At 52.8% G+C, this 17,893-nt stretch overlaps 1 protein-coding gene across 3 annotated transcripts in view; it reads right to left on the bottom strand.

Annotated features, from left to right (window-relative positions):
• Positions 1 to 1,610: 1,610 nt before the first annotated feature.
• The window catches only part of CIC (capicua transcriptional repressor), a 49,013-nt gene continuing 32,730 nt past the window's right edge, over positions 1,611 to 17,893 (bottom strand). For 2 of the 3 annotated variants that reach the window (XM_081200113.1, XM_081200114.1), the window contains exons 10-21: positions 14,817 to 14,917; positions 13,033 to 14,302; positions 11,690 to 11,910; positions 10,405 to 10,571; positions 10,061 to 10,254; positions 9,645 to 9,914; positions 8,146 to 8,600; positions 7,217 to 7,488; positions 5,552 to 5,706; positions 4,557 to 4,688; positions 4,157 to 4,288; positions 1,611 to 2,952 (exon numbers count right to left, since the gene is read on the bottom strand). In XM_081200113.1, coding sequence (XP_081056239.1) covers positions 2,603 to 2,952; positions 4,157 to 4,288; positions 4,557 to 4,688; positions 5,552 to 5,706; positions 7,217 to 7,488; positions 8,146 to 8,600; positions 9,645 to 9,914; positions 10,061 to 10,254; positions 10,405 to 10,571; positions 11,690 to 11,910; positions 13,033 to 14,302; positions 14,817 to 14,917 — 3,719 coding nt within the window. In that variant the 3' untranslated portion in view covers positions 1,611 to 2,602. The remainder of the gene's footprint in view (positions 2,953 to 4,156; positions 4,289 to 4,556; positions 4,689 to 5,551; positions 5,707 to 7,216; positions 7,489 to 8,145; positions 8,601 to 9,644; positions 9,915 to 10,060; positions 10,255 to 10,404; positions 10,572 to 11,689; positions 11,911 to 13,032; positions 14,303 to 14,816; positions 14,918 to 17,893) is intronic. The other variant, XM_081200115.1, reaches the window with a different exon arrangement.

The raw sequence follows: 17,893 nt of genomic DNA, 5'->3' as shown, positions 1-17,893 counted from the left end.
GACTAGATGGCCCTTGGGATCCTTTCCAAGTCTAGGATTCTGACTGGGTGTGTGTTTTTCGTCCCAGATTTGCAAGCAGCGACTTCTCAAATGAAAATGGAGGTTTGCCAAAGCACTATCCTATGCTCTGGGGGTGGCCTACCTTAAGCAGACTTTGAAAAATTACAGGGATTAGTATAGAACTGTCAAACCGTTAGCCGCAGCGTGTAATAGAGGTGGAGAACAAGTAGCCCTCCAGCTCCCGTTGGGACAGATCCCATCAGCCCCAGTCAGCATGGACAATGGTCACAGATGATTGGAGTTATAGTTCCCCACCGAAATGCATGAACCTTCCATGGAGGACCTATTATATCTCTGTAGCAGGGAACATCACCTTCTTTGTTCCCTGCAATCTTTGCTAGGTAGTTGAATATTGAATCAGATGGAGCACATGCAAGATCTAGAAAGCTGGCTCTTCTGTATAATTTCACCTTCTCCCTAAAGCTGCTCCCTCCCAAAACTTTAGGTAATTGAAGAGCAGGGTCTCATCTCTAAATGGACAGGTGGGGCTTACTGTTAACCGCCGTGGTGCAAGTTCTGTATTGTTCCTTACAGCCACAGCAAGTGGTGGACTCTCCGAATGGTTGACTCACACTCCGTTGCATTCCGAAACAAGACAGATGCCAACAGCACAGCAGGGTTTGAGATGTGGTGCAAGCCAACATTACACAGCCTTGGTGCAGAACCTCGTAACGCTATAAATGCCTACCCAATAATCCTACCATTCACCACTCACAAAAAGAGGTTGCCCCTCCTTATCAGGAAATGGCTGAAAAACAGGCACAGGTCATCTCTCTTCATACGTAGAAACCTAGTTTTTGGAGAGGACCACCATCTACACCATGGATAGGCAAGCTAAGGCCCCGGGGCCAGATCCAGCCCAATCACCACCTAAATCCAGCCTGCGGATGGTCCAAGAATCAGCGTGTTTTTACATGAGTAGAATGTGTGCTCTTATTTAAAATGCATCTCTGGGTTATTTGTGGGGCATAGGAATTCGTTCTTTTCCCCTTCAAAATATAGTCCGCCCCCCCTCAAGGTATGAGGGACAGTGGACTGGCCCCCAGCTGAAAAAGTTTGCTGACCCCTGGTCTACACTGACTGCAACCTGCTGTTCAGCCTCCTTCTCCTGCCACTCAAGATCCATTTGAAAATTGTTTTGAACAAGGATTGCAACCCAGAGAGACCTGTAAATCAGATGCACAAAGGGGCTCGATTTATGCAGCCAACTCCACATCCTGCTGCTGTCGGTTTTCTTAACAGAGGCGCCTTGAGGTCTGAAGCCTGCACAAGTTCGCTGCAAATATACACACTTTTATTCTGCCGCTGCAGTGTTGCAGAAGGGAGAGCGCCCAGGGCCAAGGCTCACAGGAACCCCTCGCATACACTCATTTCAGACATACCTCTTTAAGGGTTAAAAGCCTTTGGAGGCTGCTGGAGTGGAGGCTTTGGAAGGAGCTGGGTTCTGTGCTGCTCCGCACCAGACTTGCAGGAGAATTTGGTGGAAAGCGTATCCCCCACCAGAAGGTGTTCTCCAAAGATGTGCGCAATTAAAACTCCACGCCTGAACGGATTGTTAAAGAGCTTTAATAGCGTGTGAGGTGGGAGCACCCCAATACAGAAGGGGTTACACACATGGTCAACATGTGACGTGGGGCCGCCAGGGCACTCACGCTCGGGGGGGGAGCCCCCCCAGCTACCCACACCTGCTCTCTCTTGCTTCTTTGAGTGCTGGGTCAGCCCCTCACTCGCAGAAACCCCTCTCCACCTCCTGTCCAGATGTAGGCTGGTCTGTATGCAGTCTCTACCGCAAGTAACACCCTCTTCCCTCCTTCTCGTTGCCAACGCAGAGCCTTGACCGGTCAAGAGAAGCGGGCGTCGTAATCAACTGATCCCGGCAGCGGTCTGGGTGTGCTTTCTTCTTCCTTTGCCTCCGGCGACCAAAGCAATAACCCTGTCCAGAACTCAAGGCCGCAAACTCCCCGCCCGACCCCCTGCAGCTGTGTGTATGTGTGTGTGTGTCTGGGGAAAGACTCTCCCCTCCACCCCAGTTACGGACACAAAAGCAACGAATATGTGGGTTCTCAAAATATTTAACATTATTAAAAGGGCGGGGAGGGGCCTTGAAATTGGAACCCGACACTTCGCACGGGTCCATCGCTCAAGGCCCTTTGTAAAACTGTCCCCCAACTCGGCCCGTCGCCGGTCTCCGCTGCATTGAGAGAGCAAGGCCTGTGTGTCCTGGAATGGTTTTTCAGCACCACCACTCGAGTCCTGGGGTGGAGGGGGAAGCGAAGGGGCTGGCAGCAGTCCAGAGCCCCTCCCTCTCGGAGCAGACTGGCTGGAGAGGAGTGCAAGAAGAAAGGGGAAGAGTCTGCATAGGAAGGACAGCTGCCTCCCTGCTTCCAGTCCCTGAGCAGGGGCACAGAAAATGGGGGAAGCACTTAGCAAGGGAAGGAGGGCAGGAGGGACGAACAGAGATGGCAGCGGGTGAGGGGGGGCAAAGCTCCAATATCCCCCCCACTCCTTTTCCACAAGGCTGTTTCTCTCTGCTCACGGCTGTTCATCTGCTGCTGGTGTTGCCTCCGCTGCCGCTGCCTCCTGGGGAAGACTGCTGGTTACAGTCCCAACTGGCAGCTGTGGTAGGAAGGGGGGCAGTTGTGGCGGTAGCGGCAGAGGTGGCCTCTGCTCCTTGCGCACAGTCTTGTGCCATGGTCAGCTCCAGAGGCTGCCCCGCTTCCGCAGCGCTGCCCTGGCTGGCGGGGCCTCCGGGCTCCGGCGTGCTCGGGGCCTGCTCCGTCGGGGTGGCCGCCTGCATGATCTTCTGCCGCACTTCCCGGATCTTGAGCTGCAAGCAGACCTTGGTGGGGAATATGTCGGAGTAGCGGGCCTGGAAAGCCGCGGTGGCTTGGGCTGCCAAAGAGGGAGGGAGAGAGGAAAGGTGGTGAGTGCCGCAGCAAGGAGGATGGGGCGGAGGAGAACGGCTGGGTATAAAAAGGGGGGTGCGAAGAAAGACTAATGCAGAGAACTGAACTAGGCCACAAAACAGAGAGAGAAAGACTAAGGAATATTACAGTAATCTCTGAAATGTTTTGAATGCTAGGGTCATGGGTTGAAGCCCCACATTGGGCAAAGATTCCTGCATCTCGGGGTTGGACTAGATGATCCTTGTGGTCCCTTCCAACCCTACAATTCTATGGAGCGTATTCCCTCATATGAACCTTCCCTGGTTTTGAGATTTTCTCTCAAGTCCCACCACCCTCAGAGGCACTCTTGGTAGGGATGTGGGAAATGCTGCCTCGGTGGCTGCTGCCAGACTTTGCAACTCCCTCCCTAGAGAAGTTAGACTGGCTCCCTCTTTGTCCTCCCTCCACGCCCTTGCTCCAACAGGCTTTGGGGAACTGAGTGCTTTTAATGAAAGGGCTGGTGCTATGCTGTTTTTATTTGTATGGTTTTTATATATTTTTCATAGTTAGACAGATTTAATTCTATTAATGTTCAATTTTTAAAAGGATTGTTGTTTTTTCAAAAGTGGGGTATATGAATGGATGGGATGAATGAACGAAGTCTGATTCCTCTACAGAGATGCAGCCACCCTTTCTAACAGAACAAATACAGAAACTCTTCCATAGGCAGTGCTTTAACCTGGAGCATACACCCCAACCACCAGCAAAGCCAAAAAATATACAGAAGAAGCCTAGAGGGGTACAGTCAGTCTCGCTTCCTGTTCCAAACTGAAAGCTGCCATTCAGATAGCAGGAGGATGACGCAGAGTTGTTCTACGTGAGTCTTTCCTAACCTGCTGCCCTCCAGCAGCTGCTGGGACTACAACTTCCATCATCCCCAGCTACTGGCCGTGGTGGTTGGGGCTGGTGAGAGCCGGGAATCAAAAAAAAACCCGCCAGATGAGGAAAGCTGCTCTCGATTACATTTCCAGGACTGTCTGGTGGACCCTAAAATGGCTGCTCAGTTGAAACCCAAAAACTAGTCGTTTTCCTTGCAGTGGAGGAAGGGTCCAAGGGCCGGGGGGGCTGGGAATGAATCCCCTGCAGGAAAAGAAAGTCCAAAGTTCTGCTCCCCCAAGGACAATGTCAGCCAGGTTGAGCTTCCTCCTTACCTGAAGGGAAGAAGCCGTGATCCTGGAAGAGCTGCATGACCAGAGCTCTCCTCTGGTCCAAGGTACGCCGGAGTGAGGAGTACGGCACCTTCTCGTATTCCAGCTCCCCGAGTACGTCTTCCGTGTCTGTGCCTAAATTGAGAAAGGATCCATGATGCACCTGGAGCCAAAATGCCCCTTTAAAAAGTTTGGGTGGCTAAATGTTAGTGGGTGGTTTGCTAGCGGATAGTTGGGAGGTTGCCTGCTCTGAATGGGGTCACCCTCCCTCTGAGGAAGCAGGTACACAGCTTGGGGGTATTTCGGGACCCTTTCAGTGTTGCTTGAGGCTCAGGTGGTCTCTCCTCCACTGCCACCTTTTCTCCCCAATCATTCCCCCCCCCCGCCCTCCAACCTTACTCACCGGTTTTGTCAAAGGTGAAGATGTCTCCTTCACACTTGGCACTCTTGGGAGTGTTGGGCTCCGAACTGCAGCTGGAGCGGCGCCGGATCTTCCGCTTGGGGGAGATGGGGTCCTCCGTAGAGGAGTCCAGGTCTGAAAGGGACACCCGCAAACAAGTCATGTTACCAAGTCAGGGGAGGGGAAAGCCCTGCCCCTAAAAAATCTGCGCCAAATCAAACCCAAGGATGCAGAATTATGGGAGAGCTTGGAAACAGGAAGCACAAGTTACGCTTCCTTTCCCAGAAATGTGAAAGGGGCGGATATCCCACATTGCTTTTCGACTCCAGTAACCTCCTGGCCAAACCTGTCCTGCCTGGAGACTCTCCACAGAACAGATAGTACCCCGTCCTCCATATCTGTCAGGCTTCGGGGAATCAGATCCCTCCCACGGTGGCAGCCCAGAATCGAGAAACGATTAAAGTTCTTACCAAGCAATTTATTCAATAATTCACAGAGAATGATGAAGGAATGCAGCCTTCCCTATAATGGCATTGCTCCAAGTCCCACCCCCTTCGTCACTCTTATCTTACGTCATTCCTGCGCCAGTTGGTCTGGGCTTCTGTCTCTTGAGCTTTCTGTTCGGCTACTCTCACTGCACGCCTAGTCCTGGGGGAGGGAGACTCAGGAATGCTCTCCAAAGACACTGTCATCTGTCTCTCCCCCGGTGAATCTACTTCCTCTTCCAATATTGCCCAGCTTTTCACCTCTACATTCTCTGAACTATGTCCTTCTGCAAACCACTGCTCTGAGTCTATACTGTCCTCCTGTTCACAGGAAGGTTCATGAGAAGTGTGGGGGATGGCCACCACCATTCCTCCTCCGTCCAGCCCCTGGCAATATCTGTGTCTGCCATTCTCATCTGCTCCTCCGTGTTTGTCCTCTCTGTTGCCTTGGAATTGCAATGCCCAGCAGCCGCTCCCACAGAAGGCTATTCCTGGCCCTGCCCGGCTCCTTACCGGTAGAGTTCTTGCGCTTCTTCCGGTAGCTGCCGAGGATGGCGCGGGGCGAGGTGGCAAGAGACTGCAGGGTGGGCGAGGGCAGCACCTCCTCGGGCTTGAATTCAGGCAGCTCGGCAAAGCGCTCCTCAAAATCCACCTCCGACAGAACCCTGCTGGGGAAGGGGACAGGGTGTGGGTCACACCGTGCAGTCAGGGGCTCCCACAAAACATGCCCCCCCAACACACACACTGCCCCCCCCAACCCAGCAGCCTCCTCGTGCTTTGCTCTTCAAAAGGCCAGTGCTTTCCTCCAGGGTCCCACCACCACCAGTGGCAAGCCTTTGTGGAAAACCTTGTCTACGGAAAAGGCCGCCTTCACCTGTGAATTTAACTTGCAACACCGCCCGTTCCCAAGAGAGTGCTAACCAACGTGTGTGTTTCTGCAGGATATAACGCTGGCACGTACTTTCTTACCAACATGTGAGCTCAGACCAAAACAGGGCACTTTGCACACTTATTTGCACATTATGGAGGCATGCGCCTTTTCTGGAATTAGGCTGTTAGTTCGGCACAAGCATCAACAGCTGTGTAGAAAAGAGTGACACGGAAAGCAGCCTTCACACATTCAGCCCAGGCACATGGTCAGTAGCTCCAGCCCTTCTGGCAAAGTCCGTTGGGTGCCAAACCAAGCTCAACTCCCCCCTGGCATCTGCAGCTTCCCAAGCTTCCTAGCTGCACAGAGTTCTTTGCACATTAGAATGCACTGCCACGGAACCTCCCTTGGCTCCATGTCACTGCAGGGACAGAACATCTGGGAGAACAAATCTCAACTCTCCACTCAGCCATGAAGCTCACTGGGTGGCCTTGGGCCAGGGACTCTCTCTCAGCCTAGTCTACATCACAGGCTTGTTGGGAAGCTCTAACTGGGAGAGGAGCCACCTTCAGATATCTCAAGGGTTGTCACATGGAGGATGGAGCAAGCCTGTTGTCTCCCGCTCTGGAGGGTAGGACCTGAACCCGTGGCTTCAAGTTAAAGGTAAGGAGATTCCGACTAAACATCAGGAAGAAGTTTCTGACATTAAGAGCTGTTTGACAGTGGAACGGTCTCCCTCAGGAGGTTATGGACCCCTTGAAGGTTTTAAAGCAGAGGTTGGATGGCCATCTCTCATGGATGCTTCAGCGTAGATTCCTGCACTGCAAGGGGTTGGACTGGATGACCCTCAGGGTTCCCCTTCCCACTCTACAGTTCTATGACTCTAGGAGAACCATGTGATAATACATATAATATAAATACAACCAGCATGAACGGCCAACTGGCATGTGAATAATAAAATTATCATTATTATTATTATGGTATCAGCAAGCAAGCTGCCTTTGAGGGGTAGGAGGGGGGAGTTCGGCAACTCCTGATGAAGAACTCCAGATACCCCAGAACACACTTTGCAAAATGTAACTCCTGGGGAAGGGATGTAACTTGGTGATAGAGCATCTGCTTTGCATGCAAAAGGTCCTGGGTTTCAACATCTCCAGGGAAAGACTCCCTGCCTGAAACCCCAGACAGCCACTGCCAATCAGTGCAGACCACTCTGAGCTGGTTGGACCTAATAATCTGACTCTGCATATAGCAGCTGCCTGTGCTTTAGGTCTTTGGCAACCCATTCCTGCAGCTCCCCAATCACTCACTTGTCGACAGAGTCGAAGGTTTTCTTCAGTGGCGGAGGCCGGACCTTGACTTTCTTCCCCACGGGAACCTCCTTCTGCTCGGACCCTGCCTCGGATGTGGAGGCTGCTGCCGCTGGAGCAAGGGTCGAGGGGCCTCCTCTAGGGACCTCCGTGGAGCTCGAAGGGCCAGGGCTGAGTGAGGAAGTCAGCGGGCCTGCGGATGGGGCAGACGCTTCACTGCGGCCCTCAGCACCAGCCGTTCTCCAGTCCGGGGAAGTGGAGAACTTGAGGGCCTGGGGAAGAAAGGAGTAAGGTGTTTACCACCAGAGAGCGGCTGGGAAGAGGCATTCAGAAGGAGGGCGGGCCAACATGGAGGCAGATCAGCAAGGCTGGCAAATGGGGAGCTGAACTACTAGCAGGGAGACCCTCTCGCTTGCTTCGCAAGGCAAGATGATTATGTGCGGGAGGTTATTATATAAATACACAGCCCAGAAGCCTCAATCCCGATGTTCAAAACCCTGTAAGATTTCGTGAGCTTAAAACTGGGTGAAAGCAGGTGAAAACTGGGAAGATCTTCCAAAGTCTCCAGGAGATGCTCAGGTTGCAGCTTGGGGGAATCTCCAGGGACATGCAGCTGTATTCCTACAGGTGTGCTGCCTGGGGCTGATGGGAACTGTAGGCCAAAACATTGGCCGGGGGGGGGGCAGGGAGTGCATGTTGTACAAGGCTGGCACAGAGAGAGGCATTCTCAGTGGCTGTGCTCCCCTGACGCAGAACCATCTCCTTGGAGCTTCTGAAGCTTCTGCTGGAGACTTTATGGAAGACTTTTCCAGTTTCCGCCTGCCCTAGTGAAATGTTGGGGGGGGGGGGGCTGGGTTGGCAAAGACGGTTGTGGGATTTCCAAGCGTTGAAAGCACAAGTTGAGCAAAGGCCTCCTGTCTCCTTCTTACCGTCTCGGTCCCTTTGCTGCCCAGTGGAGGGTCACGGACCGCCCTCTCTTCTCCGGCTCCTGCCTCCCGCTGGCTCCAGATTTCCGCGGGCGCCGCTTCTGTGACCTGCGGTTGCTGGGGAGATGGGGGCGACACTGGCTCCCAGGACTCCCGCTTCAGATCCTGGGCTTTGGGCGGGGGGTTCTGCTCGCTGCCCCGGCACACGGGGGAAAGAGGCTGCTCCTGGGGCCCCGCCTCCCGCAAAGTCCGGGCTTCTCCCGCTGCTTCGGCCTCCCGGTGGCATCGCGACCCTCCCGGCTCCTGCTGCTGCCCTCCAGGGGGCCGGGCCGGACCCGGAGAGGGGGAGGATTCGTAAGAGCCGACTGGGATGCTGGCGATTGTGGCCTTCACTTTCTGGAGGGGCTTGAGCGGTGGCCGCTGAGGTCGGGGAACCGTTGGAGGAGCGGCAGGGGTAGCTGAGTAGGAGGGAGGAGGGAAAACGAAGCTGGTTAGAGTCAAGTCAGAAACGCCCAAAAGGGAAAGAAAGCCCACCTAACTCAGGATCCGAGCAGATCCCGCACCACAGGAACATAGTGCTGCCAAGCAGGGGTGCCCCCCACACTTTAAAAAAAAATATTTAATGGTTAAAGATACAAACATACAACGAAGGTAAGTATTTCAGATTTAAATACAAAAAAAGAAAAAAAAGAAAAGAAAAGAAAAAAAAGAAAGGGGAAGAAAGAAAAATTTTGAAACAAAGACAAAAAAGATAAAAAGAAAAAAAGACCAAAGATTTATCTGACATTATAAAGGTAAAGCTACCCCTGCCCGTACGGGCCAGTCTTGACAGACTCTAGGGTTGTGCGCTCATCTCACTCTAGAGGCTGGGAGCCAGCGCCATCCGCAGACACTTCCGGGTCATGTGGCCAGCGTGACCAAGCTGCTCTGGCGAGCCAGAGCCGCACACGGAAACGCCGTTTACCTTCCCGCTAGTAAGTGGTCCCTATTTATCTACTTGCTTTCGAACTGCTAGGTTGGCAGGCGCTGGGACCGAGCAACGGGAGCGCACCCCGCCACGGGGATTCGAACCGCCGACCATACGATCGGCAAGTCCTAGGCGCTGAGGTTTTACCCACAGCGCCACCCGCGTCCCTCATCTGACATTATAATCTGACATTATAGCTATTAGATAAAAAAAAAATTTGCAAAAAACTTCCAATCTTTCTCGTTATACTTTTTCTGTTGTCATGGTATTATTGTGCAGTTTTGTGTTATATTATTTTTCATACATTCAACTATAATGGAATGAACTATAGTGGGATGCACATTTTTTAAAAAAGAGCAAGATTTCTACTCCTTATGGACTTCTAATGATGCAAAGCGATGGGCAACATTTGCGGGGATTACAAACTGCAGCCTAGGTGTACAATTTGTTTCTTTTAGCTCATGTCCTCCCTGGCTGCCTCCCCTACTTCTCAGTTTCCTCCCTCTGGGCTGCTACCCACCCGCCCATCCCGTACCTGTGGAAATCAGGCCCTGGTTGGGGCCCCCCGGGCTCTGAGTGTTGCTGCCCCCCTTGGGCAGGATGGCTGTAGGAGAGGAGACTGTGACGGTGCTTGTGGCTGCCACCGTGTAGACCACGCCATGGCTGGTGGGCTGAGCAGGACTGGTCCCCGTGGGGCTGGGGTAGATGGCAGTGATAACCTGCCCTTGTCCAGCACAGGACGCCGGGAGCTGGGGGCTCTGCAGTGGGGACACCACTTGCCCTGGAGCCAGCAGAGGGTTCTGACCTGCAGGAAGCAGAACGGGCAGTGGAATCAGAGGCAAGCCAGTCGACCCTTGGCGCCATCTCTCGTTGCCTCCATGCCCCTTGCCAAGCGCATCCGTCCAGCCTGGCCCCATCCACCCCCCACCCCAGCCACCTTGCCAACCTTACCTGAGAGCAGCGGCTGCACTATGGCCTGCCCATTCGGCCCAATGGCTGTGAAACCCAGTGCCATGGGGGCAGGGCCCACTGAGGACTGAACGTAGGTCGTGGAAGGTGTGGCCGGGGGGGCGCTGGACTGTGTGTGGGAGGCCGAGGTGCCCAGGGAGAGGGGGTGCCCGGCTGTTGACTGCACGTAGGTGATCCTGGGGGCAGAGAGGGGGGAGAGTGTGTTATAGCACAGGAGGTGGCTGATGCTGAAATGAACAAGATCGCGCCCCTGCCACCTTCCCCACCCCCCATGCAGGGTGCCCCCAGGATCTGGCATAGCCAATCAGTAGGGGGGTGGTCTGTACCTGGTGGAGGAGGGCAAGAGGACTTTCTGGGTTTGGCTCGGGGAGCCCATGACGGCAGTGGCCACAGTGCCTTGGAGAGCAGCTGGGCTAAGGGGTGGAACCAAGGTGGCGCTGCTTTGCGAGGAGGGCTGGGGCTGAACCACGGGCACCGGGGTGAGCTGGATGATCTGGAAAAGCAGAAAGACGGGGTGGCCAGGCAGACCTGTCAATCAGAGCTGTCAACCAACATCATGAAAACACTGTTTCCACATGCCATTCAGGTCTGATTTGTCAGAATTCAACATCTGCAGTAGTAGGAACAGTAATCATGTAACCTATGCTGCCTTAGGTGCCCTAACTGGAGAAGAGGAAGGAGCATTGAAGTGTGAGTGGGAACTGCAGCCTGTGATCAGTAGGGACAGGGAGCTGTGAGGAAGAAACCGTCTGGGCCCACCAATCGCCTTCTAGTTTTATCTCTCCTTCATTTTTAAAGTCCCTCCCCACAATCCTGAAATTGATAAACCTGTCCAGAAAGAAAGAGATTAAAGCAGAGTTTTCTTAGCATTCCAGTCGAAGCAACGCATCCTGTACCGAAGTTTCAATCCTCCAGTTTCGCAGGATGCCTGTGGCCCTACAGCAGAGTGCCATCGTTCAGCTGGGTTGAGTTTTTCTTTGCTTTACTTATAGAACGAGCAACTGAATTAAGCATTGCTACACAACGTTAAGAGGCTCTGCTCTCCTCCCCACGTTGTACTACGTTAACAATATACTCAAAGAAACTTGATTACATTACTTGCCAAGGAAAAGGGGGAATACAAGTGTCAAAAACAAATGAAAGAACTGTACTAGCCAAAGGTATCTTGGCAGGTTATAGAAAGTTTGGGGTTTGTTTGTTTTTTACATGCCATGAATTAAAGACCTTGCGGTTCAAGGGAAGTACCTGGACTTTGAAACCCAGAGGGTGACCTAAGTAGGATATGCAGAGGACAGGGAAGAAAGACTCCTACGTGGAGGTAATGATCCATCCATCCCTAGGCTTATCTACTGCTCCATGAACTGACCACCTACCCACCCTTTGTGCAAGAAAGTAATAATAGCAGCCGCCAGAACAACAACTACTACTACTACTACTACTATTATTATTATTATTATTATTATTATTATTATTATTATTATTATTATTATTATTATTATTTGACAGTCCTGCAGCATTTATGCCAAGCGTAGTATTCACAATTAGCAGATAGCACCACCTTCACCCATCGCATAAGGTACCCAGCACAGCCCCCCCCCCAAATTAACTAACCTTGCTGGCTGGCTGGCTCCCGTTCTGCACCGGGACGGGGAAAGGTGGGGTCACCAGAGGCAGCTGGGTGGCAGTGGAGGTGCGCACCGTCACCTGTGGGGGTGCCATGGGCACCAGGACCTTGCCTTGTACCTGGAGCCCAGCAGGGGGCACCACCTGCCCAGACACGAGGTGGGTTGAAGTGCTGGGAGATGGAGCTTGAACTGGAGACACTGACTGAACTGGGGGGGAGAGAGGGAGAGAGAAGAGAGGCGCACACAACGAGGTCAGTTTGCGGATGTCAAAAAGCCCAGCATCTGAGTGGAGCTACCAAGGTACCACATCTCATGAAGGATGTTGAGGACCTGGGAAAGGCACAGGACAGGGCAACTATCGGGAGGACAAAAGCACCTCTCCCTAGGAGGAAAGCTACGTTTGGGGCTTCTCAAGTTTGGAAGATCGATCAAGGATTACGTAATTCTACTGTTTTCCTGCAAGATCACCTTACCCTGTATGTGGCCGCCCAACCACTTTGATCCACAGAACTGGCACCGTGACAGAGGCCACGTAATGCTTGCTTCCCATTTGCAAGGAATCAAATGTTCCAGGGTGGCAGCACCCACACGGTGGAGCTCCCTGCCTGCTGGCATCAGGCAGGCACCTTCACTGTAATCTTGAAAGGGCAGCAGTTGGGGGAGGGGGTTAGACAAATTCATGGAGGGCAAAGGCTATCAGGGGCTACTAGCTGTGATGGCCACATACTACACATGTTTCTGGAGAGGCCAATTGACCTCATGCCTTGCACTGGGGGCTCCCCAAAGGCACATGGCTCTTGCCAGCCATGGAAAATGGGATACTGGACTAGACAGGGCCCTGGCCCAACGCAGCACGGCTCTTCTTGGCTCTTTTACACCAGGGAGAGCCAATGTGCATATTCTTGTCGGCCGGCCTCCTGCTTGCTTGCCCAGGGACCAGAAGTGAACTCTGCCATACAAAACGGTGACCCACACCGTCACCACTAACAGGTAGGTGAGCTCCGTTAACACAGAGGCAGCAGGAGATTCAGGTAAAAACCCCTTCATGTATTAAAAACGGCTGGAACCTGGCGCTTCTAAAATGTGTAATGCTTTGGGGCGCGGTGACTCTCCAGGGATGAGAGATCCGTAAATGAAAATGAATGTCTTTCTGCACTTCATCATGGGGCATGGATGAACTAGCCAGGAAGCATTCTCAGTCTTAGGAATTACACAGAGACTAGGCAGGGTGAGGTCTACATCTCTGATGCGATGCAATTATCTTTTTTAAAAAATAAAATAAAATATTGGTACGGAGGGCTTATCAAGCAAAAAGGCCCATGCCCTTACCTTTGGGTGCTGAGGACATGACGGTGACATTGCTGTTGCCGCTTCCTGGAGCAGGCTGGATGATGGGGATGGCTTGGGGTGTGGCGATCACCTTTCCGTTGGCTGGCGGAAGAGTGAAATGGATGCTGGCAGCTCCAGGAGCACCCGCTCCCGCCGGCACCTTTCCCCCGGCCACTTGCAGCTGCTGAGGCAAGGTGGGCAGGATGTACTGCACCTGAGTGATGCCGCCTGCCTTGCCCGCTGCCCCCGAGAGGATGCCCTGAGGCTGCAGGATGCTGAGCGGCACTGGGCCGTTCTGCCCGGGCCCAGGCGGATTCTGCGTGATGAACTGCACCGAGGGCTGCTGTGCAATGGCGCCGGGGGGCAAGACAGTCACCGGAACGGCAGCCCCTCCCGCGCTGCCTGCTTGCCCATAGCCTTGGGCTCCCACAAGGAGGTTGGTCACCACGCTGCCCTGGTTGGCAGGCCCCTTCCCCACAGCGGTCAAGCCTTGCCCAATGAGAGGGCCGGCTACAAGGTGAGGCGACGTGGCTTGGATCCCGGGCATCGCCGAGGGCGGCTGAGTCTTCTTGTCAGCGTAGAGGAGGCCGAAGCGCCCCACAGAAATCCCTTCCGCCTTCGCGGCCCCATCCGAGGGAGGGGGGCTGAGCAACGGGAGCCCCTCCCCTGACCCGCGCGGGAAGGGCTTGCTGGCAATGGGCACCGGGGTGCTGCTAACCGGCTTGACCACGTTGGTGACGACGGTGGAGGCCGTGCGGACCAGGCTGGGCGCGCCGCTGTAGCCGATCACTCCCACATTCGGGGCGCTCATGGACGGGGCCGTCACCAGCACGGTGCCCGAGGACAAGCGGGCGGAATCGGAGAGCACCACAGCCTGAAACATTCCACCAGGCGGAGAGATGACAGAGTGAGTCGGGGCGGCCAGGGGGGCCACCCCAGACTCCGTGGCTGCTGCCTGGGAGCCCCCTCCAGCACTGTCTGCCCGCTTCCGCCGGTAAGAGGCCGCCGCCGATTCAAAGCGCGGCTCCAGGCGCTTGGCTGGGGTGTTGTGAGGGCGGAGTCCTCCCCGGGAGTCTTGGGCCTTGAAGGTGCTGGGTGCCAGCTGGAAGGAGCCGTACGTCTTGGGAGGGGGCTGCTGGTCGAGGCTGTGAGGAGGCGGAGGTGGCTCCAAGTCCAGAGGGGGCGGCGGGCGGCAGGGGGCGAAGGCACCGGAGGAAGGAGGCAGCGCAGCCGAGCGGATCACCGGGGAGAAGAGCTTGCGGCCAAAGTCCTGCGAGCAGATGGGGAAAGGGTTAGAAGGCTGCCGGAACGCCCGGGAGTTATCTCCTCCACAGAGCTGCTTTCATACTCTTCCTTACAGCATCGCCAGTCCTACACAGCAGCGGCTTGGACTAGATGAGCATCGGAATCCCTTGCAACTCTACAATTCTAAGTCCCAAAACAGGAATGAGTTCTGAACCAGGACAGTTCGCATTTCGAATCTCACTTCTGCCAAGAGGGCAGCAAAGTCCCCCTCTCTCAGCTCCAGCCCCTTCCCTGCAAAGGACTGTGCTTGTGTTTGCTCATCTCAACACAAAATGTTAATTAAAAACCTCTAAAGACGCCATGCCAAAAGCCAGGAGTTTAGCTTGCCACAAGGAAGACGCGTGCGGTGCTTTGAACACTCTGAAGCATCCCACTGCCAGACCCCCCACAAAGCAAAGATTCCTCTCTCGTTGCCACAACCTCTTTATGTTGCAAGGCTTATAGTTGCACCCTTATTCCTTTACTTCCAGCCTACTCACCTTGTTGTCGGATTCATCCCCCAAGGAACCCTCACTGTCGCTGTCCGTCACTCGTTCCTTGCATTTGAGGTCAACATCAGCAGGGTTGAACCCATCCTCAGCTGTAAGAGGGCAGAAGCATGAGTCAGCAAGACACCTGACCACCTCCAAACATCCCCCACTCCCTCTCCAAAACTCTCCTGGAGAGGCAGAGATTTTTATCCGAGAGAGATAGGATTACTGCAAATCTGCAAATTCACTTACTTCAAGTACAGGCAAAATGCGGAGTGTTTATTTCTATTTTTTTGCAGGGAACGGTGTGTGTGTGTTAGAAATTATAGCTGCTGTCCCCTGGAAGAGATCTAAATTAGGGGTGCTCTGGGTGCAGAAGGGAGCTGAGTAATCGGAGGAAAAGGCGGTGCTGGTAGCGGGCCAATAACCGGGGCACAACGAAACACTGCGCAGGACGGAAAACGAGGCAGAAATGCCCATCTCTTTACCTGCCCGCAGCCCAGCTTTGAAGCAGAGCAATCTGGATTCTGGTGCATTCAGAGAATCTTGTTCAGTAAATAATCAAGATTGCATTTAAATGCAGATTAAAAAGGGGGTAAAAGGGACCCCTGACCATTAGGTCCAGTCGTGGCCGACTCTGGGGTTGCGGTGCTCATCTCGCTTTATTGGCCGAGGGAGCCAGCGTACAGCTTCCGGGTCATGTGGCTAGCATGACTAAGCCGCTTCTGGCAAACCAGAGTAGCGCACGGAAATGCCATTTACCTTCCCGCCAGAGCAGTACCTATTTATCTACTTGCACTTTGACGTGCTTTCGAACTGCTAGGTTGGCAGGAGCAGGGATCGAGCAACGGGAGCTCACCCCGTCGCAGGGATTCGAACCGCCGACCTTCTGATTGGCAAGTCCTAGGCTCTGTGGTTTAAGCCACAGCGCCACCCACATCCCTTAGTTACCTTTTAATGCCAGTACGCACCACTACCACTACGTTCACAATCTAAAAAGCGAATAGCAACAAGAATGGGACTACCCCACTCCTGTAATAAATGCCTCTTGGGATTAGGAAGACACGTTATTCAGAATCAGACCACTGGTCTCATCTGCCTCAATACTGTCTGCAGAAACTGGCTGGCAGATGCTCTCCAGGGTGCCAAGCAGGAGTCTACCTGGAAATGCCAATGATTAAGCCTTGGGTCTTTTGCATGCAGGTCACTTGGCTCTACCGCCAAGAACATCCAGCCTCAATAAAGCAGCACAGCAAACTGCCTCACTCCGCATTCTATCCCATATGACAGATTGTGTGCAAGGGAATCAGATGCTTGTTTGAGAACAGCTTATTCCACATAAACTAATGCAGGGTACGATGATCTCGTGGTACAGAAAACACTGGGGGTTTTTTTAATACAAGGGGAAGTCTGAGCCATTGTGGTAATGGGAGTAAGACTGAAGACTTCAATATGAAATGGCAGCTGGGAGGAGATTCCATGCTCCCCAAGGGGGGTGCCTCATCACTCCTCTGCCCTCACTTTGCACCCCCTCCCGCCACCAATGTTTTGAGTTTTATCCCTCTTTCTTCCCTTCTGTGGTGCAATTTGGTGATTACAGCAGCTTGCCTAAAGCTACTGTTCAAAAAGAGGTGGCTGCTTCCATTGCTGAATTGAGTTTGTGTCTAGAAGAGGAAATTCCATTCATTTATTTGAGCTAATAAAATTTGAACGGTTTGGGTAGCGGGGAACATTTGTTTAGCTTAGTGTGATAGCACAGCTTGTCACTGCAGGTAAAGAACAGTCGGTGTTGCACTCTGACCGAAGTAAATTAAAGTTCCTCTTTATTGGCAAGACTGTGTAAATCGGGAGGAGGGGAAAAACATGGTGGAATCATAGAATCGTATGGTTCAAAGGGATCCTGAGGATCATCTAGTAGGAATACGGGATCAAACCTGCAAACCTTAGCATTATCAGCACTACACTCTAGCCAACTGAGCTATCTAGGCATTCAAGACAGTCACACTATTCTGCAATCTGCACAAATCATGCTAATGAGCACATATATTTACTTGGTTTGCATATTTTCACTCTGCTTCTCTGACAGTCATGGAAAGGGAGAAAGTGTTGTGTAAGGCACTGAAGCCCTAGAGATCTTACTAACTTTCTCCACCTTTTCAGCTTCTGAGAGGGCAGCGTCTGGGAGATAGTCCACCAGCCCATCTTTGCAGTCCTAAATGTTAGAAACTTAAGGAATTCTGAAGATACTAAATCCCAAGTACTAATTTCCCAGTACCATTTTCCATGCCCACAATCTCAGCATACATAGAGAAAAAGAGTCAATAATGGAAGAGTAGCCATTTCTTCATCCTTGTGCTGCATTACCTGTGCAGCAAATCACAAGGTATTTCACAAAAACCCAAGTCTTTCTTAAATCCATGGAGGTCACAGCCTTTCCAGTCCCACCCAATCAACTTTAGCATTGTAGAAGTGAGAGTCAAAGACAACTTAGGGGGCCCAGCTTCTTCGCCTCTACAAGCTCCCAGAAAACGCAGAACATCCTGCCTCCTTGGTTTCACTGAATTTTACCAGATGTAACATCATTTGATAACAGATTAAGTACAAGGTTTGTGTGGCACATGGTGGATTTGCGTGGATTTGGGTTTGCAGGACGCCCCAGAAAGCAACTTTAAGTCATGCCCTAGAACAAGCTAGGGGCGCCTATAACACAGTGCTGAATAACCTTCTAGTCTGCCAGGGGCAAACAGATCCCCTAGCAAGATTTGGGTCAGTGGGTAGGTAAGAATATAGGTACACTGATATTTATGGCACAAGAGAAGCACCAAGGCCATACAGGACCACACGCTATTCTTGCTGCAGATGTGAGGGCAACAGTTAGAAGACCAGCAAGCCTATTCCAAAAGAGGGCAGGTCTTACTGCTGAAAATCAGTCCTCCGGCTTTCAACTTAAATTTAATGCTGAACTATTAGTTCATGGTTTGCATCGAGTTCTTGAAACCTCAGCATTTATTTAACATGTCATCTTCCTCACCCCCAATGTATTTGCAATGTTCCTCACCCTTTGCTTTAGGAGTGGGGCAGCCATG

Source organism: Podarcis bocagei, assembly GCF_964188305.1.
Source record: "Podarcis bocagei genome assembly, chromosome: 7".
NCBI classification, from domain to species: domain Eukaryota; kingdom Metazoa; phylum Chordata; class Lepidosauria; order Squamata; family Lacertidae; genus Podarcis; species Podarcis bocagei.
This window is presented reverse-complemented; position numbering and strand designations above follow the sequence as displayed.